This window comes from Oryzias latipes, chromosome 4, assembly GCF_053564925.1.
Source record: "Oryzias latipes strain Hd-rR chromosome 4, Olatipes_Hd-rR_3.1".
Lineage (NCBI taxonomy): Eukaryota > Metazoa > Chordata > Actinopteri > Beloniformes > Adrianichthyidae > Oryzias > Oryzias latipes.
The window spans coordinates 35,486,170-35,512,661 of NC_136240.1; the positions used below are offsets into that span (position 1 = coordinate 35,486,170).

General features: G+C 45.7%; 1 protein-coding gene across 1 annotated transcript; it reads right to left on the reverse strand.

Moving 5' to 3' along the window:
• On the reverse strand, window positions 1-26,492 carry LOC111947405 (uncharacterized). The gene is made up of 4 exons (XM_078945427.1): window positions 21,861-26,492; window positions 21,187-21,685; window positions 1,043-1,543; window positions 1-51 (listed from the first exon to the last, which is right to left on the reverse strand). Exons 1-4 carry the CDS (start codon window positions 24,542-24,544, stop codon window positions 1-3), a joined length of 3,735 nt encoding a protein of 1,244 aa, XP_078801553.1. The 5' UTR covers window positions 24,545-26,492.

A 26,492-nucleotide genomic window follows, 5' to 3' on the forward strand; every position in this document is an offset into this window, starting at 1 on the left:
CTATCTTTCCAGCCAACCCAACTCCACACTGCGTCCATTAGCGCTGGTTGACTGCATCAATGAAGTCAAATCATGGTTCACCTCAAACTTTTTAAAACTCAATAGCAATAAAACTGAACTTCTTCTGATAGGCACCAAATCCACCCTGAGCAAGACCAACCATTTCTCTCTTTCCATTGACGGCTCCACCATCTCCCTCCCCTCAGGTAAAGAGTTTGGGTGTCATCCTCGACAGTAGTCTCTCTTTCACTTCTCACATAAACAGCGTCACCAGATCAGCCTACTTCCATCTACGCAACATCCAACGTCTACGTCCCTCCCTCACTACTCAGTCCACTGCTGTACTGGTACATAGTCTTGTTACTTCCCGCCTGGACTATTGTAACTCTCTTCTATTTGGTCTCCCACAAAAAACCCTCCATAAACTTCAAATGGTTCAGAATTCAGCTGCTCGTATCATCACACGCACTCCCTCCATCAACCATATCACACCTATTCTTCAACAGCTTCACTGGCTCCCCATCCCATTCCGCATTCAATACAAAATCTTGCTCTACACATTCAAAGCCTTTCACAACCTTGCACCTCCATATCTCTCTGACCTCCTTCATGTCTCCATACCTGCTCGCTCCCTCCGCTCCTCTTCTTCTATCCAGTTTTCTGTCCCTTCTGCCCGTCTCGTCACCATGGGGGCCGGGCATTCAGTTGCTCTGCTCCCCAGCTTTGGAACTCACTCCCCCCCCGGACCTCCGCAACACTGACACACTCCCACACTTCAAATCAAAGCTTAAAACTCATCTTTTTCAAATGGCCTATTCACTTTAACATTAACCTTTTCACGTTTTTATATATTTTTTATTTAGTTGTGTATTTATTTAAATTGTTGTTGTTGTTTTAGTGTTTATTGTTTTTTATACTGTATACAGGCTGTGCAGCGACCTTGAGTGCCCAGAAAGGCGCCTTATAAATAAAATGTATTATTATTATTATTATTATTCTTGGGGACTGGAATGATGGTGGAGAGTTTGAGACAAGCAGGTACCACACACATCTCCAGGGAGCCACTGAAGATCCTGGTGAAGATGGGAGCTAGCTGGTCAGCACAGACTTTCAGGCAGGAGGGAGAGACTCCATCGGGTCCTGGAGCCTTCCTGATCTTCTGCTTCTGGAACTGTTGACGCACATCTCGTTCACAGATCTTCAGTGCGGATGAGGAGGCAGGTGTGGGGGAGGTTGGGATTGCAGGTAAATCCTGTGTGATGGAAATGGTGGCTGAGGGGGAAGAGGATGTTCTTTCAAACCTTGAGTAGAAGTCGTTAAGCTCCTCAGCCAGGTGGTAACTGTCTGAGGGGCAGGGGGATGGTCTCCTGTAGTTGGTGATGGTCTGCAGGCCTTTCCAAACTGCAGAAGAGTCGTTGGCCAAAAACTGGTCCGTTAGCTTTGCAGTGAAGGACCTCTTTGCCGCCTTGATCTCCTTTGTTAGCTTGTTTCTAGCCTGCTTATACCGGTCCCGATCTCCACTCCTGTAGGCCTCTTCTTTGTCCTGACGTGGCTGCCTCAGTTTAGCAGTGAACCATGGTTTGTTGTTGTTGAATGTGCAGAAGGTTTTAAGGCCTGTTCACACCGGGACGAATTTCGCCGGCGATTTTCGCCGACGTTTAACGCCTCGTGACTAAACAAAGGGCACCAACGAGAGTGTGCACACCGACGCGAAAAAACGCCACGCGTTAAAGCGTCAAAAAAAAAAAAACGCCTCGGGTTCGTTTTTTTTTTTCGACGCGTCGCGTCGAAATCTACTCGACCAATGAGAATGGCGCTTTTGCTCACGTGTCTGGAGCTTCTGAAGTTACAGTAAAACACAACTTGGGGGCGCTCAAACACAAAACTGCCTTGCTGAGCACACATACCAGCGAAGAAGATAGACGCCAAGTAGCGTCTACACAGCCGCGAAGCAATAATGACGGACATTCTAAAATATCCCCGAACCAAGCACCAGTTGGAGCTACTGATGCTTGAAATATTCACGTTTTCTTTGTTTGATTCTGACAAGCGTGTAAATACTTGCTCTCTTCTTCTGAGTGAAAAGCGACTTTAAGAAGCGTAAAGTTGCGCAGCGCCACCTTGTGTACAGGAGTATTTCTGTTTTACATTAAGCGCCATCTAATGTCAGGGAATGAAATTGCATGTTCACTCCACTCATCGTCAGCGAAAATCGCCTGGGTGTGAACACAAAAAACGTGGCGAAAAACGCTGGCGAATAACGCCTGGCGAATATTCGTCCCGGTGTGTACGGGCCTTTAGTCTGCACACACATGTCCTCACAAAAACTGATGTATGGTGTGACAGTGTCAGTGAGTTCATCTAGGTCTGAGGCAGCAGCCTCGAAGACGCTCCAATCAGTGCAGTCAAAGCAGGCTTGCAGTTACAACTTTGACTCATCTGACCATCTCTTCACAGTCTTCACTATGGGCTTAGCTGATTTCAGCTTTTACCTATAGGTAAAAGCTGAAATCAGCTAAGCCCAGGCAGCGCGGGAAACAGAGTGATATGCGTCCGTTATTGTTGTGTAGCAGTGGTCCAAAATGTTCAAGCCTCTGGTGGGGCAAGTCACGTGCTGTTTGTATTTGGGTATTTCAGCCTTGAGGTTTGCTCTGTTGAAATCCCCGAGTGTAATCACCAGAGAGTCAGGGTGGTTTCTTTCAACCTCTGTGATCTGGTCAGCGAGTTGCTGTAACGCCTCCGTTACGCACGCCTGTGGTGGAATGTAAACACCGACCATCACGAACGAGGAAAACTCCCGCGGAGAGTAGAATGGTCTACAGTTTATGAAAAAAGTCTCCAAGTGCGGGCTGCATGTCTTCTTTAGCACAGTGACATCTGTGCACCAACCTTCGTTTATATAGAAGCCCGTTCCGCCTCCCTTTGATTTCCCTGACAGCGCGGTGTTGAGGTCAGTTGCGGTCCGCACGGTGCAGCTGGAAGCCCGGCAGATGAAGTGCGCTGTCTGGGATGTGTTCACTGAGCCAGGTTTCAGTAAAGCACAGGGCGGAGGAGCAGCGAAAATCTGAGTTTTTGTTAAGGAGAAGCAGCAGTTCATCCACTTTGTTGGCCAGAGAGCGGACGTTTCCTAGGTGTATGGCTGGTAGAGCGGTGCGTAAACCACGCTGCCTTCGTTTGACCAGCGCGCCTGCCCGCTTACCACGTTGACGCCGTTTCCTAAGTCCACACAGGGCTGCTGCGCCTCCGATCAGGATCTCCAAAAAACTATCCGTGTGAGTGAAAACAGGATTAAAAAGTCTGGCACTGGACTCCCCGATGTGCAACAGCTCTTCTCTGCTGAATGTAACCGCAGTGGGAGAGCGGAGAGCAACGCTAAAAGGGAAAAAAGTAATAAGTGCGAGAGAGCACAGCACCGAGGCAGCCATCCGCGGCGCCATCATGTGTATGATCTTAGTGCCCTACCCACCAATTTTAACCGCACCTTAGACATTTAGGCCCCCTTGGTGGGGAGGGTGATGGGACATCACTGTGAGTAATCAGGTGTCCCCTCAGTGCCCTACCCGCCATTCTAACTGCACCCCCTTAGTGCACACACCCTTTCCCCTTCAAAATATACATTCCAACATAAACACACATGCACACACACCCTCACAAACACACACACACTCATTCCGCAAGGAAGGTGGGACCTTGGACCATCTGTGTCCTACCCCAGTGGTCCCAAACCTTTTTCATGCCACGGACCGGTATGACGTCACACAAACTTTCGCGGACCGGTCTTTCAAATATAGGCGGATGATTATGTAGCAATACTTGGATGATGGAGGATCAAATACGTGACAAGACGAACCCTGTGCTTTTATTTTGACACGCTTAACAGTTGACATCCCACAGGTCTCATCATCCTCTCCCTTTCCCACACTCTCATGGTGCAAAAAAAGTACAAAAAAAGTACGAGGTGAGTTTCTGCTTCATACAGGCGTTGAGACTTTAAACGTGATCTTGGGTCTGAATGTTCTTTAGATGTGACAAAGACTGATCACATGCAGATGTGGAGACAAACACACACTCACACACTGCAGTGAGTGACGGGCAGTGGGTTTTACGTTTTACAATCCCTACGCGATTCACCTGCTGCCTGTCCCCCCCACCCCCACCCCCTGCTTTCTTCCTCACAGATCCCGTCTCCGCAACTGCGCGCTCTTCCTCAGAGATGGGAGCGCGCAGTTTAAAGGCCCGTACACACCGGGACGAATATTCGCCAGGCGTTATTCGCCAGCGTTTTTCGCCACGTTTTTTGTGTTCACACCCAGGCGATTTTCGCTGACGATGAGTGGAGTGAACATGCAATTTCATTCCCTGACATTAGATGGCGCTTAATGTAAACAGAAATACTCCTGAACACAAGGTGGCGCTGCGCAACTTTACGCTTCTTAAAGTCGCTTTTCACTCAGAAGAAGAGAGCAAGTATTTACACGCTTGTCAGAATAATACAAAGAAAACATGAATATTTCAAGCACCAGTAGCTCCAACTGGTGCTTGGTTCGGGGATATTTTAGAATGTCCGTCAATATTTCTTCGCGGCAGTGTAGACGCTACTTGGCGTCTATCTTCTTCGCTGGTATGTGTGCTCAGCAAGGCAGTTTTGTGTTTGAGCGCCCCCAAGTTGTGTTTTACTGTAACTTCAGAAGCTCCAGACACGTGAGTAAAAGCGCCGTTCTCATTGGTCGAGTAGATTTCGACGCGACGCGTCGAAAAAAAAAAACGAACCCGAGGCGTTTTTTTTTTTTGACGCTTTAACGCCTGGCGTTTTTTCGCGTCGGTGTGCACACTCTCATTGGTGCCCTTTGTTTAGTCACGAGGCGTTAAACGTCGGCGAAAATCGCCGGCGAAATTCGTCCCGGTGTGAACAGGCCTTTAGGCACGGCAATTCACAGGTTTGCGGGTGGTACAAACTCTGTGAAATAATAGAAAATTGTAAACTGATAGTTTTCTCTCCAAGCACCGCTACTACTGCGCGCCTCTGGCATCGCATCGCGCCCGAGAAGGAATGGACTTCTTTTTCTTTCGGCTTTTCCCATCAGGGGTCGCCACAGCAAACAAGTTGCATGGTAAATTTGGCAATGTTTCACGCCGGATGCCCTTCCTGACGCAACCTTTTCAAAGCAACTGGGCTTGGGACCGGCACAGAGGTAGAGAAGGGAACAGGGAGCAGCCCGGATTTGAACCCTGGTTTCACGGACGGAAGGCGCCACAAACCAGCACGAGCTAAACCGGCTCCCTCCGAGAAGGACTGAAGTAATGAAAAAAAAAAGTATAATTAAAGATTTGTTTTCGAGCCACATGTGACCATCAAAAGAGCCATATATGGCTCGCTAGCCATAGGTTCCCGACCCCCGTATTAGAAGATGTCCGATTGGCCGTTCTGCATGTCAAACAAGTCCCGTACTTCTCGGTGAAGAATTTGATTGGCTGGTGGATTGTTTAGAAGTTCTTTTTTTGGGCTTGGGTGTGGGGGTGCGTGGTGGGGGGGTGGTCCCTTTGCCTGTGCTGGGGGGGGTTGGCGGGGGGCCCTGCTCGGGGGGGGGGGGGGGGGGGGGGGGCGCTGGATGGGCTGCCCATCTGCACCTGGGGCTGGGATCGGCCCTTCCCTGGCTCTGGGACGGGACGGGACAACCCTCTCGGGGCCACCGGTCGCTCTGGGTGTCATCCGCTTTGGCTGCGGGGTCTGGGGTGGGGTGGGGGCTTGTCGGCCCTGTCCTGTGGGGGGGCGTTCTGGGGGGGCCCACTATTGGTACGGGGCGGGGGGGGTTGACGGGTCGGGGTCTCCGCTGAGGCCATCGGCGGTTGCCCCGGCCGGTTGGCTGCCTCGGTCCCGTCGAGGCCTGACCAGAGCTCTTCTTCGTTTGGGGGTGGGGGCCTGGGCTTGCTCCGGGGGGGGGGGGGGACGCTTTCTGGCTCCTCTCTCTCTGTCTGGGGGACAGTCTACCAGCTGTCCCGAACTCATCCCCTTCCTCATATAACCCCATATTAGGGTGAGGGGTTGGGGGGTTTAGCCTGAGATTTGCCTTGGGGGGGAAGGGCTTTTTGGCAGTGGCCCCCCTCCTATGGTTGCCGTATGGAGTGGGCCCCCCCTTTCGGTTTTATTTGCACCTTAGACATGTAGGGTCCTTGGTAGGGGGGGTGCTTGGACATCACTGCCAGCAAGCAGCAGATGTCCTCCAAGCACCCTACCCGCCAATTTTAACCGCACCTTAGATATTCAGGGCCCCTTGGTGGGGAGGGTGAGGGGACAACACTGTGAGTAATCAGGAGATGTCCCCTTAGTGCCTACCCGCCAATTTTAACTGCACCCCCCTTAGTACACACACCCCTCCCCCCTCAATATATACATTCCAACATAAACACACACACATGCACACACACACCCTCTCAAACACATACACGCACACACATTTTGCAAGGAAGGTGGGACCTAGGACCATCTGTCCCCTACCCCTTCCCTGGTGGGGGGTGCGGGCCCCTTGGCAACGGCGGCCGTGTCCCCTGTGTGCCGGCTTCCTGGGCCCGGCGGTTCTCTCTCCGCGCGGTGGAGGCGTTTACATTACACCTGAGCCGGGTGTGTTCGTGTCCCTGGGGGGTGGGTCCTGGTCCTTGCCCCTGAGCGCTGGGCCCCGCCAAATTTCCAACTGTGGAGATCTTGGGAACACGTGATGCTGTAGTATCGCGAGAGCCGACGAGAGGAGTGTGGTGAGTTTACTTGGCGGCGCGTAAGTTGTGAACAAACATTTTTGATTTATTTCATTACACCGCCATATTTAAATAATCCAGAAAGTTAAAAAATAAAAATCTGAAAAAGTTTGTCAAGCATTTGCCAGCCTGGATGACCTGGAGGACCTGGAGAATTACATCGACGAGTGTTTCAATACCTGCCACATGAGGAAATCCAACAACGCCACTCCGTCCACCAAACGAGGCCGCCCCGAAGACTCCCCGGGGGCTGCCTCCTCCCCAGGCAGCAACATGAGTGATATCCTGGATTCAATTGATAAAAAGCTCTCCAGCCTTGATTGCTGTTTAAATCTGCTGGAAATCCTCCATAAGGAATTCCAAGGTCTGCGAGAGTCTCTGGAGTTCAGCCAACAGCAGGTGCAGGAGCTCGCAGCGGAGAACCAGGCCTTCAGAGAGACCGTGAAGACCCTGAGCAACGACACCGCCCGTCTTTCTGAGGAAAACCGATCCATCAAAGAAACCCTCCTGGATCTTCAGGCGAGGAGCATGAGGGACAATGTAGCGATCGCAGGGATTCCAGAAGATGCAGGAGAAGACCCGGAGAACATTGTTAAGTCCTTCATAGAGGTCCACCTGAAGCTCCCCAAGGAAGAAGTCCAGAAGATCTCCTTCCACAGGGTTCACCGGCTCGGAGGAAAAAGGCCGGACAATCAGCGTCCCCGTCCTATTGTTGCTAAATTTGAACATTATAAACAAAAGGAGCTAGTAAAAAGCAGAGGACGAGAGCTGAAAGGCACACATTACAGCGTGAATGATCAGTTTCCAGGCGAGATCCTCCGCCGGCGGAAAATCCTCTTCCCGCTGAGGAGGAAGCACCTGTCTGCTGGAGCCCGTGCGGTGGTTGCCGTTGATAAACTTTTTGTGAACGGCAAGCTGTTCCGGGACCCAGAGGTAACACCCTGGCTGTGCTGAAGGCTTTCAGAGGCCCACTGACATCTGCGCCGCCCAGAAGAAACCCGCAAACTTATTTAACTAGGAAATAATCGGATCATCAATAATCCACACCTCTCAGGAAAACTGTCTTTTCTTTCTCTCACATTCATGTTTCTGTTGTTGTTTCGTTGTTTTTGTTTTTTGTTCTTTATCTTTTCTATCTCTTTTCTCTTGTCCCCCCCCCCTTCCCATGTCCTCATATGTGAATCAGGTAAAGTCAACGCAACCACGGTGAGTATTTATTTATGCACGGAACGGGCGCGCGCGCATACTAGCGTGCTTAAGAGCATGCACACGCGATCCCGCACACACACGTTGATAAACTACAAAAACCTCACTTAGGCTCACACAGGACGCACGCAACATGCAACTCACAGCCAAGACACGTTCACCCACAACGCATAGCGCTTGTCAGTGTAGCAGGTACGCACAGCGGGCACGCGCACACGGACGGGCACACGCACTATTTAGCCTTGCACTCTCCCGGTTAGAACAGCTATGAACAGTCTTAACATCGTTAGCTGGAATGTGCGTGGACTTGGTTCTGGGCCAAAGAGATTGAAAGTGTTAAATCACCTGGATGGTCTTAAAGCAGATATAGCTTTACTGCAGGAAACCCATTTATCTTTATCAGCTGGTCATCTCCTGTGCTGTTCCCAGTATCCAGTTATGTATTCTGCCAGTTTCAACTCCAAACAAAGAGGGGTTGCAGTTTTGATTAATAAAAATGTTACATTTACTCATAAGGATACAGTTACTGACCCAGAAGGCAGATTTGTAATCATTAATATATCCATTCAGAACAAGGACTTTTGTATAGCCAGTATCTACGGCCCGAATGTTGACGACTCTTCCTTCTTTCACAGATTCTTCACCTCACTCTCAGCTCACTCTGACTCCACAATCATTATAGGAGGAGACTTCAACCTGGTTTTGGACCCTGAACTTGACAGACTCAGCACGGCAGCAAACCAGCGTACATGGCGCTCTGCATGTATCCTACAGCAGTACATGAATGATCTGGTTCTCTGCGACGCTTGGCGCTCATGTCATCCAAACGCTAAGGGGTTCACCTTTTTTTCTCCAGTTCACCATTCACACTCTCGTTTAGATTATTTATTAGTCAGTAACTCTCTTTTGAAAGAAATTAAAAGTTCCAACATTCATCCAATTATTATCAGTGACCATGCACCAGTTTCTGTTACTATTTCAAGGGAAGTACCCAGACCCTTGGGTTCAATCTGGAGGTTTAATACATCTCTGTTAAAAGACCAGGAATTTATTGAATTCTTTAAAAAAGAGTGGGCAACCTTCTTAGAATTCAACAATACTTCTGAAATATCACCAAGTATTCTTTGGGAAGCAGCAAAAGCAGTCATGAGAGGGAAAATCATCTCTTATTCAATGCATAAAAAACGCAAAGAGAAAGCAGATTTATTAGAACTAGAAAATAAAATCAAAACCCTGGAGACTCCCTATGCTGCTTCTGCACAGGAACACATACTGGGCGGCCTGAAAAATTTAAAGCTGCAGTTAAATGACATCATCAATAAACAAACACAATTCCAGATACAAAGGCTTCGACTGGAAAGATATGAAAACTCAAATAAATCTGGCAAATTTCTAGCTAATCAGCTTAAAATTAATAAAGAAAAATCAACAATCACTTCTATTATGGACCAAACAGGGAATGTCACCCATGACCCGGTAAAAATTAATAATGCGTTTAAAGACTTTTATCAAAACTTATACACTCCACAGATCAATCCATCAGAACAAAGCATCAACTCATTTCTCAACAATGTAAACCTGCCCAGGTTAAACGAAGATCAAATCACAAATTTAGACTCTCCGCTCTCGTTGTCTGAGCTTCATGAAGCTCTGTTACTTATGCCTAATGGTAAAGCACCAGGGCCTGACGGCTTTCCTGCAGAGTTTTATAAGGAATTCTGGGAACAGCTGGCACCAACATTTTATAAAACGGTAAAATTTATCAATGAAAGCCAATCTCTACAACCTAACATGAACTCCGCCAACATTATCCTTCTTCTAAAACCAGACAAAGACCCCACGAGTCCTTCAAGCTATCGCCCCATTTCTTTAATTAATGCAGATGTAAAAATTATCTGCAAAGCACTAGCACAGAGAATAGAAAAAGTCACTCCTCACATAATTGACTTTGATCAAACTGGATTCATCAAAGCCAGACACTCGGATGACAATGTCCGCAGACTCGTTAACATAATAGACCAGGGGTCACCAACCCTGTGCCCGCGGGCGCCAGTGCGCCCCCGAGCACCCCTTGTGGCGCCCGCAGGGAATGCACCCCAATTTTTTTTTTTTTTTTTAATTGAAGCAAATATTCAAAAACAAACAACCACGGGATGTCTATCAATGACAACAATATCAATTCTGAGATAAAGGTAGACAAAAAAAACCAAATATAACTTAAAAAATAATAAAGTAAGGGTCTATTACAAAAGTTTATATAGATCAAATAAATTACACAATATCTGGGCGTTCTTGTGATTCATGTAATGTAAAGATTTAGAGATTAGGTTGAGACATCCATTAATGTGAGGTTTTACCTTTAAGAATTTATAAGTATGAATAAAATGCTTTGAAATTACAATCAGTACATTAATCAGAAAGTCCAGATTTTTGTCAATTAATTGTAATCAAATTTTAATTATATTCCAATTTAAAGGGTTAATGATGATATCTTTGGCTTTAAGCCAATTATGAAAAGAAGACCAAAACTTTTTTACATGCAAACATTCGAAAGGAAAGACAACCATTTCACCGTTTCTAGATCATTTCCACAAAAGACACAAAGATCACTGTCCCAGTTAAAGCGAGAATGTAAAAAAATGATTGGAAGGCTAAATATAATTTAACGGGAATGCTCCAAAAATAGTACTGCTCATATAGCAAATCAATATATTGTGGTGATCTGGGGGTTAGCCCCGCCTTCAGCTTGACTCATGGGAAGTGGGGAATCTTGGTGTGTTAAATTGCTCACCATAAGTGAGGGAGCTGTGAGCAGAATTGAGGTTAATGCTGTTTGGCTGGTGGTGGGGGTGTTCAAAATAAACAGACAGATATGATTGTCCGCTAACTTATGTGAGTGTCATTTTTGACAAACGGGGGTTGTGCTTTGCATGAGGCACAGGTAGCTGATTCAGACATGTCCAGTGGAGCTGCTTCTAAGTAAGAAGATAGTGAATCAAGACTTGAGCGCAACGGTACCGGCCTGGATATTAGAGGGTAGTGATACAGTGCTTGCTATTGGTAATTGATGCACTTTAGTTCTGCTATTGTGAAATATATGGCAGAGTATGGAACGGCCTGAAACTTACGAATCAGCGTTCCCGCCTTTGAGAAAAAGGCGCGTGTGTGTGTGTGAGGAGGAGAAGGGGAGGGGTAGTGGGCGCAGCTTGCGAGGTGAAACGTCGCATGGAGACCATTGCGCTACACCTGGATCATGGGGTAGCTTATGACTCAGCTCATTTTAATAATGTCATTCTTTACTAATTATTGCGGACATTTTCAATAATTGTCTGTATTTTCCATATAAATTTATTTTTACGGTTGTTTAGTTGGTGATAGTTACTTATAAATAAAGACAGCAGGTAATGCAGGCTGGAAAACAGCTGCATTTTTTCAGACCATGAATAAACAATAAATAATTTGTTTATGAAAGTATTGAGGATTTTGGAGGATTTTTAATGTTGGTGTTGCACAAAATTAGAAAAATGCCAAATATTTTTGGAGTAATCCCAGTGATGAGCTCTATGATTTAGTTTTTAATGTTTTATGAGACCTAAACATGATTTTCACAATAACAGGTTTTTTAAATAATCAAATCCCTCTGATACATTTCACAAAGACACACACAGGACCAAAAACACACACACAGGACCAGAGGCACACACAGATCATCACACACCAAGCAGAAATGAACTTATTGCTAAAAAATGATGTCAGGAGTTGAGCTCTAAGAAAATGACAAAAGAGCAAAGAAAACGGAATAATTTGATTTATTATTTCTAATTATTATTATATCCTGGCTTTGTTTGTTCATATTTGCATAATTTGACAGAATATATTTATTATTCTGGATTAATATTCCTGTCTGTTTTTATTCACATTTATGTTTAAAAAGTTAAAATTAAGTTAACGTTTTTAAAGGTTTAAAAGTTTAGCTTTAGTGTGTTCAATAAATATTTATCTTGTGTGGCTGCAACTTAAAGTCTGTTTTGGATTTAGGCCCCCTCTGCAACTGACTTTGACCCCCCTGTAAAACGAGTCTAAAAAATTCATGCATGTTTTTGTGTGTAAAATGAGCAAATAAAAATAGGGCACACAAAAGGAAGTCCTCAAATTGTGTTTTGTTTTTTGTTTTTTTTTTTTTGGGGGGGGGGGGGGGGGGGGGGGGGGGGGCTAGGAGGTTTTTAGTGGCGCCCTTCATACCACTTACTGCGAATGAAATAGCCCTCGGTCTCAAAAAGGTTGGTGACCCCTGTAATAGACTTTGCCACCATTAAAAACCAGGAAATGACTATATTATCACTGGATGCTGAAAAAGCCTTTGATAGAGTAAATTGGAAGTTCCTTATTGCTGCCCTCCATAAGTTTGGGTTTGGAGAATCATTCATCAATTGGATCCAAATACTATATCACAACCCCAATGCATCAGTTAGAACTAATAAACAGACTTCCAACAGGTTTTTTCTTGGAAGAGGAACCAGACAGGGTTGCCCACTCTCTCGCTCTCTTTCCCTCTGCGCCTCCCTGCTCTCTGGCTCTGGGGGCCTTGCGGCGGTCCTGCTGGCCCTGGCCTGGGTGGCGGGCTTGGTCGCCCGGGCGGCGGTTGTTCCCTGCCAGTTCCCGGGTGGTGTTGGGGGGATTCCGGCTGCCGCTGCTGCTGCGGTGGGGGTGTTGGGGTGGGGGTGGCTGGGCATTCTCCCTCCTTCTTTTCACGTTCCACCATCCATTTTAGAAGAACATAAACACTCACCTGAGAACAGGTGTTAGCTCACCTTTGCACTAACAGTTTGCATGATTGAATGACTGAAATATTTCACACTAGTTGGTTTTAAGGCATAAGTATGCGTGTGAACACTATCTGTTTTGTGTACATGTCGACAGGTGGATATTTTTGCAACTAACAGGTGTGTTTATAACATTTGAGTGTGTGTGTGGACAGGCCCCGCCCTTTTTGTACTACATTTGAACCTTACCATAATGATAAACATCCAGTAAACTTGTTGCCTTATGCCGCTTTATGGTCTTACCCCCCTTCCCCTCCTATTATCACCCTCCTACCCCCCCTCTCTCTAACGTCCCTCCCTCTTCTTCCCCTCTTTCCTTTTCCGTCCGGTCCAACACCAAAGATTTTCAAACATGATTGAAATTAATAAAGTTTGGCCTCAATTACAAAAGGGGTTTATTCAGACATACCTTTGGTTTGTCTGAAGATTAATAACCCCTCTTGTTAAAGTAAAATATGTCCAACCCAAGAGGCCCTCAGCTCTCATCTGTCTGCCTAGCTGTTGGACAGGACAAGTTAAAAAAAAAAAAAAAAAAATTCCAACTGTGGCCGAGCCTGGTCGGGCCATATTTACAACACCCCTTGTGGACCCCTTTTTTTGGCTGGGCACTCTCCCTCCTTTTCACGTTCCACCATCCATTTTTAGAAGAACATAAACACCCACCTGAGCACAGGTGTTAGCTCACCTTTGCACTAACAGTTTGCATGGTTTAATGAAATATTTCACACTAGTTGGTTTTAAGGCATAAGTATGCGTGTGAACACTATCTGTTTTGTGTGCATGTCGACATGTGGACATTTTTGCAGCTAACAGGTGTGTTGATAACATTTTAGTGTGTGTGTGGAAGGCCCCGCCCTTTTTGTACTACATTTGAACCTTACCGTAACGATAAACAACCAGTAAACTTGTTGCTTTATGCTGCTTCATGGTCTTATCCCCCCTCCCCTCCTATTATCACCCTCCTACCCCCCTCTCTCTCTAACATCCCTCCTTTTTCTTCCCTTCTTTCCTTTTCCATCCGGTCCAACACCCAAGATTTTCAGACATGATTGAAATTAATAAAGTTTGGCCTCAATTACAAAAGGGGTTTATTCAGACATACCTTTGATTTGTCAGAAGATTAATAACCCCTATTGTTAAAGTAAAATATGTCCAACACAAGAGGCCCTCAGCTCTCATCTGTCTGCCCAGCTGTTGGACAGGACAAGTTAAAAAAAAAAAAAAGAAGTACTTTTTTTATCTATCTTTGCTGGCCTGCGATCCTACCATCATGTCTTCGAAGATCGACCTGTCGATCGTGATGGACGTAATGAGCAGCCCTGAATAGACCATTGTACCAGAGAATCTGGCAATTTTTCAAAATAAAACATCTTTCAGATTCTGAAATAAATAAAACAGAAGAAATGCAAGTTATTTATTCTTTCTGTGCGACCCGGTACCAAATGACCCATGGACCGGTACCGGTCCGTCCACAGCCCGGGGGTTGGGGACCACTGCCCTACCCCATCCCTGGTAGGGGGTACTGGGCCGTGTCCCCTGGGTGCTGGTTTCCTGGGCCCGGCGGGCCTCTCTCCACGCAGGGAGAGGGATCCCTGAGCTTTCTGGGGCGGCTGTGGTGCAGCGGTAGGGCGGTCGACTCATGATCGTAATTTTGCAGGTTCGATTCCCGCTTTGCACGCCCATGTGTCGAAGTGTCCTTGGGCAAGACACTGAACCCCACCTTGCCTCTGGTGGTAGGCGGGCGCCTGTGTGAATGTGTGAGTGAATGTGTGTGTGACTGGGTGAATGGGTCTGTGACTGTAAAGCGCTTTGTCCTTGTAGGAAGAAAGGCGCTATACAAGTATACGCCATTTACCATTTACGATTCTGGCAAGGCCAGAAGCCAGGGATCACTTCACACCTGAGCGGGGTGTCTGTGTCCCTGTGGGGTGGGTTCTGGTCTTTGCCCCCGGGTGCCGGACCTCGCCAAATTTCCAACTGTGGCCGAGCCTGGTCTACAACACCCTCGTGGGCCCCTTTCTCCCCGGGGTGCCCCCTCCTGGGCAGGGGCGGCTGGCCCCTGCCTTTCTCCTTCCTAGACCAAGGGTGGGCCGGGTGGGTGGCTGCCTGGAGTGCGGAGCGGGTCTCCCTTGGGGGGTCCTGGTCGTACCTGGGGTTGGGGCGGGGGGATGCCCAGAGCGTTGGGCCCTCCTGGCGCGTCGGGGGGGGCTGCTCTTCTGGTTGGGCTGGGGCGGCACTCTCTGTCCTCTGTCCTCCCTGTCTGGGGGCCTCGCGGCGGTCCTGCTGACCCTGGCCTGGGTCGCAGATGTGATCGCCCGGGGGGCGGTTGTTCTCTACCTGCTGCTGGGTGGCGCTGGGGGCTGCCGCGGCTGCTGCGGCGGGGGTCTTGGTTTGCAGATGGCTGGTCACTCCCCCTTCCTTTTTTTCACATTCCACCATTCATTTCAGAAGAACATAAACTCTCTCTTAAACACAGGTGTTAGCTCACCTTTGCACTAACAGTTTGCGTGGTAGACCCTGCCTTCAGTGGCCCCAAGGTCAACTGAGTTTGAGACCCCTGCTTTAAAGGGACCGTCACAGGAGGTCTTCATCATCTATTTAATTGGCAGGCACAGAGATGGCAGAAGGGAAACAGATGCTTAGATGTGACATGGAATAGAAAAACAAGAAACACACCCTCCTCTTTTTTCCAGGCTTGGGACTGGCAGAGTGATCCAAAAGATACACTCTGGCAGAGTTATATGTTTGTTTGTATGTTTATTTATTAAATACTTGTTTTTTTTATTAATTATTATTATTCATTATTACTGTTATATTACTTTTAATGCATTTTATGTTTTTTATTTATATTTTTATGTAATGATATATATAATTTGTATTTAGTTATAGCATAGCAGACCAACACTATGCTGAAAAGTTCGACATGAAACAGAAAAACAGCCTGATGAAAAAAGGTTTTGTAATTTCACTGAATCATGGTTCTGTCAGGCGTCGGGGTCAACCCCGCACACCTGCTTGAGGATCCGGTCTCACACACCTGTTTAGCATCCAATTAGTGAACCTATTTTAGTCCATCTCGCCCTCCAGCATTTGTCGGTTCGTCTACTCTAATGAAGGACTCATCGATCCAAGCCAAAGCCAATGCCAACGTCCACACCCAAGCCACCAGAACCAAAGCCTCCAGAACCCAAGCCTCCTGAACAAAAGCCACAAGAAACTCTCAATCCACCCCAAAGAACAAAACCCCAAAGAACCAAGACCAACGCCAAAGATCCAACGCCCAACCCCTTAAATCAAACTAAGTCCCTGTCTGCCTTTTTGGGTCCAGCAACTCCAAACCTAAAAGGTTCTAATCAGTTTTTGGAAAAAAAGGAATTAAAAAAAAACAACATTTTTTTGAAAGAAGAACAAAATGATACAACGCTCCTCCACCCCACCAGGGGCCCTGCCTGTGACCCCATCCCCGGACAGCACCCCCCGCCCCAGACAAGCAGTACTTAATATTCTATTTTACAATCTTTGTTTTAATAGCTTTTATAATTGTAGTTATTGCTTTTTACTGAACTGTTTTTATGTTTTATATTCATTTGTACAAAATGGATTTTTGTTTTGTTTTATTAGTTAGTCTGAAATTTCTCCTGCTTAATGCTCCACAGCACTTTGGCGAACTGAGGTCAATACATAGTGTCGTATTAATAAAATTGAATTGAATTGAATTGACATGTCGGCAGCCACTTAATGTTACTAATAGACATATTTTACAGGTTATACCACTAGGAATATTTTGTACAATTTCAATATGTTGTTTGACATTTTTTGGAGCCAGTTTGGGACTAGAGTCGAAATCAATTCCAATACCAGGTGGGAGCACCCGTGTAAAGCTTAAAACTTTCAGGCCGCCATGACTTTTTCAGTCGCCAACTCAACGGGCTTAACAAGTACCGGCCGAACCTTGTCCTCCAGGTTCATGTGTGCCTGAATGTTGTGTCAATGAGTTAAAGAAATTTGATCGAGGATTCACTATGTTCAAAATGTGCTTTTCCGCTGTAGAAACAACCAACGTTTCACTGAGTTAATTAAGTAATGTGCAGTATTACTTTTTAGAGTGTAAAATAGATTTTCTTGGCAGTCATTTTACAAGTTATCTCCTGTGAATGGTTTCAGGTAGATCAACTCAATTTCTTCCATTTTTTACATATATTTTCTATGTAGTTTACACAGTATTTGAGTTACATCTACTCCATTTAAATTCCATTTGTGCCATTGCAATGGAATAGTAAATATTAAGTAGAAATACTTAATAATCATGTCTTTTGTGTCATGTTTTGAGTTTGTTGTGTCTTGTTTTTCGTCTTGGTTCTTGTTCTGTCTTGTTTGGTTCTGTTTCCTGTTTTATTTTGAAAGGTTCCCTGTCATGTCTTGTTTCTTGAGTTTTACTTCCTTTGGTCCCCATCTGCCCTGATCGTTTTCACCTGTGTCTTGTCTGCCCTGTCTGTATTTAAGTCTTGTCTCTGCCTTCCTCCTGTGCTGGTCCATTACCCTTTGTCATGGTGTTCATGTCTCAGTGCTGGGGCCCGGTCACAAGGAGATCCGATTCCCGCAGATGCCCATCCCACCCCCACCCCCGTCAAATCTAAACATTTAAAACATTAATCCCAGATATTCCTACATCTAAATAATACTGATACCTATTAAACAAAGTACATTATGGTTCACTAATTTGAATTTACTGATTTAATTTATTTTCCTAAAGTAAAACAGAATATTACCATAAAAACAAAAATAGAGATGTAAAAGACCTACTTCTAGTTTAAGCTAATGACAAATACACAGTAAAAACATACAATAAAAGTGAAAGTGAAAATAAAAAAACAGCCCATAAGTTAACTAAAACAAAGAGTCTGAGTCTTCTAACAACTATATAACTGATCTATAAATCTAAAAAAATGTCTTTTATATCAGTTTGCTGAATTCAGAAGTCACTGAGGGAAGGAGTGTCAAAAGGAAGCTCTGAAATGTCATCGAGGGTTAAATCGTCATCAGATGAGCTTTCTAAGACAGGATCAGGACTTTTCAATTTGGGGGTTTTCGGTGGAGGGTTTTCTTTCAAATGTTTACTTGGTGAAACACTTTTCTTCAAAACCGGCTCTTTTACATTTGAAGCCCCCTGGTTTGGCTGTTTTTTTTTCATTTTCTGCACACGTTTTTGTGAGGACTCACGTTTTTTGGTTAGAATGTAATTGTCCTCCCTCAGTTTGCTAGTGCTGGCTCGAACAGCATTAATTTCAGTCTTTGCTGCCTCATATTCTTTTTCCACCCTCTTTTGTTCTCTGTACAGTTTCTTAAGTTCATTGTTCTTTGCCACAACTTCTTCATTCATGCTGATGTAGCTCTTTTTTTTCTCCTGAAATTTTAAGATTTTTCGCGCCGTCGTGGAAACATTTTCCTGCAATAACTGTTTTCGTCGATCAAGGTCCAAAAGCTGTTTCTCCAATAATGGTATTTGCTTGTTAAGTTCTTGCATTTCTTGGGATTTGCTGTTGAGATTGTCGGCTTCCAGTTTTAAATTCTCAACGACAATCTTCTGGTCGGCAATTCTCCTGGAGAAATCCTTGAAGACGTCTGATGGGTCAGGCATGGCTTCATGCGCACCGTCTTGGAAGACGCCTCCAAACTTAGCCGTCTCACTTTTAATCTGCTGCTTCAACTCAACTCAACTCAACTCAACTTTATTTATAAAGCACTTTAAACAGAACAAGGTTCACCAAAGTGCTGAACAATACAAAAATTAATAAAAGCACATAAAAATATAAAGCATAAAACACATAAAATAGGTCCGGATCCCAACTCAGTTAAAAGCCAAAGTGAAAAAATATGTTTTAAGAGCAGATTTAAAAATACTGAGTGAGTTTATCTGTCTGAGGTACAGGGGCAATTCGTTCCAGATTTTTGGTCCGAAGACTGAGAAGGCTCGGTCACCTCTCAGTTTTCTCCTGGTCTTCGAGACGACCAGCTGTGTCTGATTTGTTGACCTAAGGGAGCGGGGGGGATTGTACACCTGAATCAGGTCAGACAAATATTTTGGGGCGAGTCCATGGAGACATTTAAAAACAAATAGGAGAATTTTAAAATCAATGCGTAAGCGAACTGGGAGCCAGTGAAGAGATGCTAAAATGGGAGTGATATGTTCTTGTTTCCGTGTACCAGTTAGAAGACGGGCAGCTGCATTTTGGACTAACTGCAAACGAGCAAGTAATTTCTGGGAAAGCCCAACATAGAGAGCATTACAGTAGTCCAAACGTGTTGAAATAAAAGCATGGATTAAAATCTCAAAGTCATGGCGGGAGAGGAGAGGTTTAACCTTGGCCAGTTGTCTCAGGTGAAAAAAACTGGATTTCACCACTAAGTTTATATGAGCATTAAAAGTTAAATTGCTATCCAGTTTCACACCTAGACTTGTTGCTGTCTGTTTCAGGTGATCATTTAAAACGCCTAAGTCGACATGTGCCTTAGAGACATCACTTGGACCAAATAGCAGAACCTCTGTTTTTTCCTGGTTTAAGTGCAGGAAGTTACATGACATCCATGTCTTAATGTCATCAAGACATTCTAGTAACTGGTGAGCAGAATATGCTTCTTCCTGTTTTAACGGTATGTAAATCTGACTGTCGTCAGCATAGAGGTGGAATGAAATCCCGTGTTTGCGGAGAATAGACCCAAGTGGAAGCAGGTACAATGAAAAAAGAAGAGGCCCCAGAACAGAGCCCTGAGGTACACCACATGTGAAAGTTGCTCTACGGGATTCTGCACGTCCAAGACGGACACAGAAGCTCCTCTCATTTAAATAAGATCTGAACCATTCTAAAGCACTACCTCGAAGACCCACCCAGCTTTCCAGGCGAGACAAAAGGATTTGGTGGTCAACTGTGTCGAATGCAGCTGCCAGATCGAGCAGAACCAAAACAACATGGTGACCGGCATCCGTTGCTAGAAAAATGTCATTTGAAACCCTCAATAGCGCAGACTCGGTACTATGACGGGGTTTAAATCCTGACTGAAACACCTCAAGGATGCTGTTCTCCTCTAAAAACGTTGTTAACTGGCAGTACACAATTTTCTCCAAAACCTTCGAAAGGAAGGGGAGCTTAGAAATTGGTCTAAAGTTTGACAAAATGGAGGAGTCCAGGCCAGGCTTTTTAATAAGTGGTGTTACTACTGCATGTTTGAAGCACGAAGGCACACTCCCATGAATTAAACTGCCGTTAATTAAATCGAGAACATAGGGAGCCAGAGTGGGAAACACTTCTTTAAAAAGACGAGGTGGAACTGGATCATTGGGAGATCCTGATGGCTTCATCTGACTAATTAATTTTTCCAAGTAAGACAGACTGACATGCTCAAACCGGTGGAGAACAGTAGAACATGAGGTGGAGACGGAGTGACTGAAAGAGGGGGGGCTAATGAGGGTCCTAATGTTCTTGATTTTATCAATAAAAAAGGTCATAAACATCTCACAAACCTCAGTTGAGTTCTCAAGAGAGACCGGTTGTGGAACATTTAAAACAGAGTTAATGGTTTTAAATAAAACCCGAGGATTGTGCTGGTTGCTTGCAATGATGTCTGAAAAATGTTTAGTTTTAGCAGCCTTCATGGTCTTTTGATAAGATCGCCAGCTGCCTCTCAACAACTGGAAGGAAACTTGCAGCCGGTCTTTCTTCCATTTCCGCTCGGCTCTCCTGCACTCTCGCCTGACGGCACGAGTGGTCTCATCTAACCAGGGCTCAGACCTCAACCTGGAGAGCCTTGTTTTTAGTGGAGCTACACTGTCTAAAACAGTTTGACAGGTTGAATACAAGCAGGATGACATGTTCTCAACATCTGAATTGCAGCTCTGATGTTCTGGTAAAATGATGGTAGAGTTAAAAGCTGCAGAGAATTGTGCGGCCGTATGGGAGTTAATAGTGCGACTGCATAAAAAAGGGGCTGGAAATTTAACTGTGTGACATGGCAGCTGTACATTAAACAAAACAGGCATGTGGTCAGAAAACAAAGCATCACAGATTTCAAGGTCGAAAGTTGTTAAGCCATGGGTTAGAATTAAGTCAAGTGTGTGACCATGTTCTTGCGTAGGGGCAGACACAAGTTGAACAAGATTAAAAGAGTTGATAAGATTCAAAAAGTCTCTGGCCGGTGCTTTATCAGGACAGCAGACATGAATATTAAAATCCCCAACTATCAAAATTCTGTCATATTTTGGCATTATTCCAGCCAAGAACACAGCGAAATCATCAATGAAGTCCTTGTTGTATTTTGGCGGCCTGTATATAACAGCACAAAACATTGAGAGAGCAGGGTCTAGTTTAAAGACGCTTGCCTCAAAACTAGAGTAGGTCTTTGTTAAAGTCACCTGTTTACAGTTGTAGCTGGTCCTGTAGACGGTGGCCACACCCCCTCCTCGACCTGACGATCTAGGAGCGCTTAAATATGAGCAATCCGGTGGTAAAAGTTCAGTGAAAGCGCTACTGTCGTCTCCAGAGATCCAAGTTTCAGTTACATAAAGGAAATCCAGTCGATGGGTGACGAAGAAATCCTTTAGGATGAAGGTTTTGTTGGCTAGCGATCTAGCGTTCACGAGCGCCATCCTAGCCGGGATTGGAGTGCCCTTCATTGGCAGAGCGCGAGGAAGCTGCCGCAGGTTGTGGAGGCCTCTCCCCCGCTTGCGGAGGTACGGCAAGGTGGGTCGACGGCCCCGCAGCTCCACGTCCACGCCGACCAGAGAAACCAAACAGGGAGCGACCGGGTCCGTACAACGTACAGCTTTCAGTTTCACCAGTAAACCGCTACGTCTCCCTCGCCGCCTGCGCCGCCATCGCGGAAGCGGAGCACGATACAGGTGAGCTGGTATGCTTGAGAAAAGCGGGGGACAGCGCGATTCTTGCCCGGGGAATTTAAGTTGAAGCGGATTTTGAAACGGGTTTCTGAAGGGGGGACGTAGATTCAGAAGAGTTTGGCGATCGTAGATCAGCAACAAGTTGACATTCGTCACTAAAGTCAGTAAACAAAGCGCAAATACAAACAAACTTCAAGGTTCCTATGCTGTCTTTGAGACTAGCGGTAACTCTCCCCAGAGCACGCAGCTCTTCCTCTGCCTCTGTCTTCTTTTTCCCAAGTTGTTGTTGTTGTTGGAGTTTCTCTGACAGGGTCTGATTTTCAGCAGCCAGTTTGCTGTTGTTGACTTGAAGAGCTGAGATCTCAGCCTGGATGCTCTCCTGTTCTTTTTCCAACTCCCTTTGTCGCTGATGCAAAGCATGTAGAGTCTTGCTTTCTGACAGAACTTCAGCATTGATCTTATCGTATTGATGGAGCGTGCTCTGAAGATTGGTGATTTCACGCTCCATCTCTGAAATATTGTCTTGCGCCGACCGTTTCTGTGCAGAAACCTGACGCAGCTCATTTTCTACGCCTTGTTTTTGCTGAACAGAAACTTTCAGGTCTTGGAGCTTGCGCTTGAGAACGTCAGCTTCCTGTTCTAAATTTTCAACGGCAAACTTTTCTTCCCAAACTTTCTTCGTCAAAGTTGAGATCAGTGTGTCAGGAAGCTCCTTAGACTCACTGATCCGCTCAAATTCAGCCTTTTCTCTTTCAATCTCCTGTTTGATCAGTTCTATGCCGTCTTTGAGAGAACTGCTAACTTCCTTCAGAGCACACAGCTCAGCTTCTACCTCGCCCTTCTTTTGCAAAACCTTCTTTTTCTCCTGGATTTGCCCCGACAGGACCTCTTTTTCAAGTTTTAGTTGACCTTTGCCGTATCCAAGAGCCACGATATCAGCCTTGATGCTGTTATAAGCTTCCTCCAACTCCTTTTCTTCTGCATTCAAAGCATCCAGAGCCTTGCTTTGTGCCACAACTTCTCCTCGTATTTCGATCACCTCTTTGTGTTCCTCTTGGAGTTGTCGGATTTTCTTTTTCAGCCTGGAATTATTTTCCTCTGCTGACTTTTTCTGAGCCAACAGGCCCCTCAGTTCTCCTCTCAAACCTCCTTGGAATGTTGAAGATAGTTCCAATTCATGCAGTTGAGTCTTCAGGTATGTGGCTTCCCTTTTTAAAAGCTCGACAGCACGCTGTTCTTCTCGAACTGCCCCTAACAGAGCTTGTGGATCCGACGAGCTGACAGTTCCTTCCCAAATGAGGTTAGAATGACGTTGAAGCTCAGTCTTTTTCATTTGAATCTCTACTTTCAGTCTTTGTACGCTGTTTTTAAGACGAGAGCTTTCGTTCCTCAAACCACCCAGCTCTGCTTCTGCCTCGGCCTTCCTTTTCACAACTCTTTCTAAAGCTTGGATTTCTCCCAGCAGAGCCTGGTTTTCAGTCCTGAGTGTGTCAATGTCTCGTTTCTCCTTCTCCACATCTGTGGTAACATCTTCATATTCTCTTTTGAAAGTTTTCAATTTCTGCCTTTTGAAGTAAAGAATCGTCTTTTCCACCTTAAGTTCGTGCTTCAGTAATTTGCAGTCGCCACCAGTATTTTGAAGCTTTTGTAATTCACACCTCAGCTTGAAACTTGAGTTCTGAGCATCTTTTCTCTGCGCCTTCAGTTCGGACAGTTCTTCCTCCAGTTCTTCTTTGTGCTGAAGAGCATCCTGCTTCACCTGAAGGTCCCGTTGCAGAGCGCAGACTTCCTGTTGTGTGTGTTGGATGGCCTCTTTTTCTTTCTGGATTTTTAGCTCCAAAGCGTCCCTCTCAACACTCATGCTGTGCATCTGGACACCGTTCTCCATCTTCAATTTTTGAATCTCCTGCTGGAGCCTGAGTTTGTCGTTCTTGAGAAGACTTTTTTCGTTCCGTAACGCCAACAATTCTGCTTCAGCATTTTCTTTGCTTTTAACAGCAGTTTGGGTTTGATGGAGTTCCTCGGAAAGAGCCACATTTCTTTCTTTCATTTGGCTAACCTTAAGCTTATAAGCTTTCGTAGTCTCTTTTATCTCCTCATGATCTTCCTCCAGCTCCTGAATTTGTCTCCTCTTCTCTTCAAGAATCCTTTGTTCCGCCTCCAGTTCCTGTATCATCAAGTCGTACTTTTTCTTTTCTTTCTTCAGCCTGTTGATCTTAGATGTTAGCTTGGAACCAGCATTTTGCAGAGAGGTCTCTTTGTTCTGTAAGGCTTGCAAATGTTTGGTCAAGTTTTCCTTTTCCTGGACAGAAACCTGCATTTCTCTGAGCTTTTGTTCAAGAGTTTCTGTTTCCTCTTCTAACTGTTGGACTAAAACTTCTTTTTCTTTGATCTTTTTGAAAGCGTTGTATTGTGAAGGGTCAGCGCACCTCAAGTCTTTCTCAATTTGGAGTTTATTGTTTCTCAAAAGCGCTTCCTTGGCTTTCAGCCCCTTCAGTTTGTTTTCCAGGGTTTTCTTGTCCGACAGTTGTTCTATGACGCTTGTTGTTTGTCTTTGATACATTTCATTCATGCGGTTGAGCGTTTCTATCTTGTCCTGGTAACGTTTACATTTGTTTTCCAAATCGATCTGAATCCGAAGCTGCCTACTTAGTTTGTCAAGTTCTTTTTTCAAACTTTTGTTCAGTTTAGAGGCCGCTTTCTTCCGTTTGTCGACGTCTTTGTGCATTTCCTCCACCTTTTTGCTGTTACCCAAAGTGCCACGAAGAGTTTCAATCCTGTGACGTAAACTGTCATTTTCTTGGTGCAAACAATCTAGTTGGCCCTCCTGAAGAAAGTCCATGTTCACCGCAGTTCTTCTAAAGAAACTCATCATGGAAGTTCTTAAAAACTGTTCTAAAATAAAGGCTTTAAAAACTTGACCAGCAAATGCTCCTCTGATTGCGGATCTAGTGCTTTAACTGCTGTCTGTGAGATTGCAGTTTCAAGAGTCGGGGGTGATATATATGAAAAAATATGATGGAGTCAAATGACATGTTGCGTGATGTGTTTGATGTCATCAGTGATGTCATATTTCATCATAACAACAAAACAAGGCTGTGACGACAGATTATGACACGTTATGATGTCGTTTTTGTGAGACATGGATTAGTCATGATGTCATCGCTTAAAATAAAAAGAGCCAATAAAAAGCTGTGATGTCATACCGTATTTTAAATGTATTTTATTCTTTTTTTTCCGTTTTGTGCCTTGGCAACGGCGGCCGTGTCCCCTGGGTGCTGGTTTCCTGGGCCCAGCGGCCCTGTCTCCACGTAGGGAGAGGGATCCCTGAGCTTTCTGGCAAGGCTAGAAGCCAGGGATCACTTCACACCGGAGCCGGGGGTGTCTGTGTCCCTTTGGGGTAGGTTCTGGTCTTTGCCCCCGGTTGCTGGACCTCGCCAAATTTCCAACTGTGGCCGAGCCTGGTCGGGCCATGTCTACAACACCCTCGTGGGCCCCCTTCTCCCCGCGGTGCCCCCCTCCTGGGCGGGGGCGGCTGGCCCCTGCCTTTCTCCTTTCTGGACCAACCGTGGTTGGTGGCTGCCTGGAGCGCGGAGCGGGTCTCCCTTGGGGGGTCCTGGGTCCGGGCGGGGGGGATGCCCAGAACTCCTGGGTGGTGATGAGGTGCTGGTCTGGGGCTGTGGGCACCCCTCTCGGGCGGGGCCCAGCGTTGGGCCCTCCTGGCGTGGCAGGGGGGGTGCTCTCTGTCCCCCCATGCCTCCCTGCTCTCTTGCTCTGGGGGCCTCGCAGCGGTCCTGCTGACCCTGGCCTGGGTGGCGGATGTGATCGCCCAGGGGGCGGTTGTTCTCTACCTGCTGCCGGGTGGCACTGGGGGGTTCTGGCTACCGCTGCTGCTGCGGCGGGGGTCTTGGTGTGGGGATGGCTAGTCACTCTTCTTCCTTTTTTTCACATTCCACCATCCATTTTAAAAGAACATAAACTCTCACTTAAACACAGGCGTTAGCTCACCTTTGCACTAATAGTTTGTGTGATTGCATGAAATATTTCACACTAGTTGGTTTGAAGGTATAAGTATGCGTGTGTGAACATTATCTGTATTGTTTATATGTTATTATTTTTTTCTTCTTTTTTTTTTACTTGTCCTGTCCAACAGCTAGGCAGGCAGATGAGAGCTGAGGGCCTCTTGTGTTGGACATATTTTACTTTAACAAGAGGGGTTATGAATCTTCTGACAAACCAGAGGTATGTCTGAATAAACCCCTTTTGTAATTGAGGCCAAACTTTATTCATTTCAACCATGTTTGAAAATTTCTGGTGTTGGACCGGACGGAAAAGGAAAGAAGGGAAGAAGAGAGGGATGTTAGAGAGAGGGGGGTGGTGATAGTGAGAGGGGGGGTAAGACCATGAAGCAGCATAGAGCAGACAGATTTACTGGTTGTTTATCATTACGGTAAGGTTAAAATGTAGTACAAAAAGGGCGGAGCCTGTCCACACTCACACTGAAATGTTATCAACATACCTGCTAGCTGCAAAAATTTCCACATGTCAACATGTACACAAAACAGTGTTCACACACGCATACCTATGCCTTAAAACCAACTAGTGTGAAATCTTTCATTCATTCAATCATGCAAACTATTAGTGCAAAGGTGAGCTAACACCTGTGCTCAGGTGAGTGTATTGTTTACATGTTGACATGGGGACATTTTTGCAGCTAACAGGGGTGTTTATGATATTTGCGTGTGTGTGTGGACAGGCCCCGCCCCTTTGAGATTTGTATTCTATCTGTACCTTACCGTAATGATAAACATCCAGTAACTTGT

What these genes read in the sequence shown, in the direction of transcription:
- LOC111947405 (XM_078945427.1), bottom strand. Translation starts at nt 24,544, where the DNA reads ATGATGAGTTTCTTTAGAAGAACTGCGGTGAACATGGACTTTCTTCAG. An exon ending in GACAGCATAGGAACCTTGAA is followed by an intron (nt 21,686 to 21,860) that starts GTTTGTTTGTAT and finishes GCTTTTCTCAAG; the next exon opens with CATACCAGCTCACCTGTATC. An exon ending in CCAGCTACAACTGTAAACAG is followed by an intron (nt 1,544 to 21,186) that starts GTGACTTTAACA and finishes CAGCCACGTCAG; the next exon opens with GACAAAGAAGAGGCCTACAG.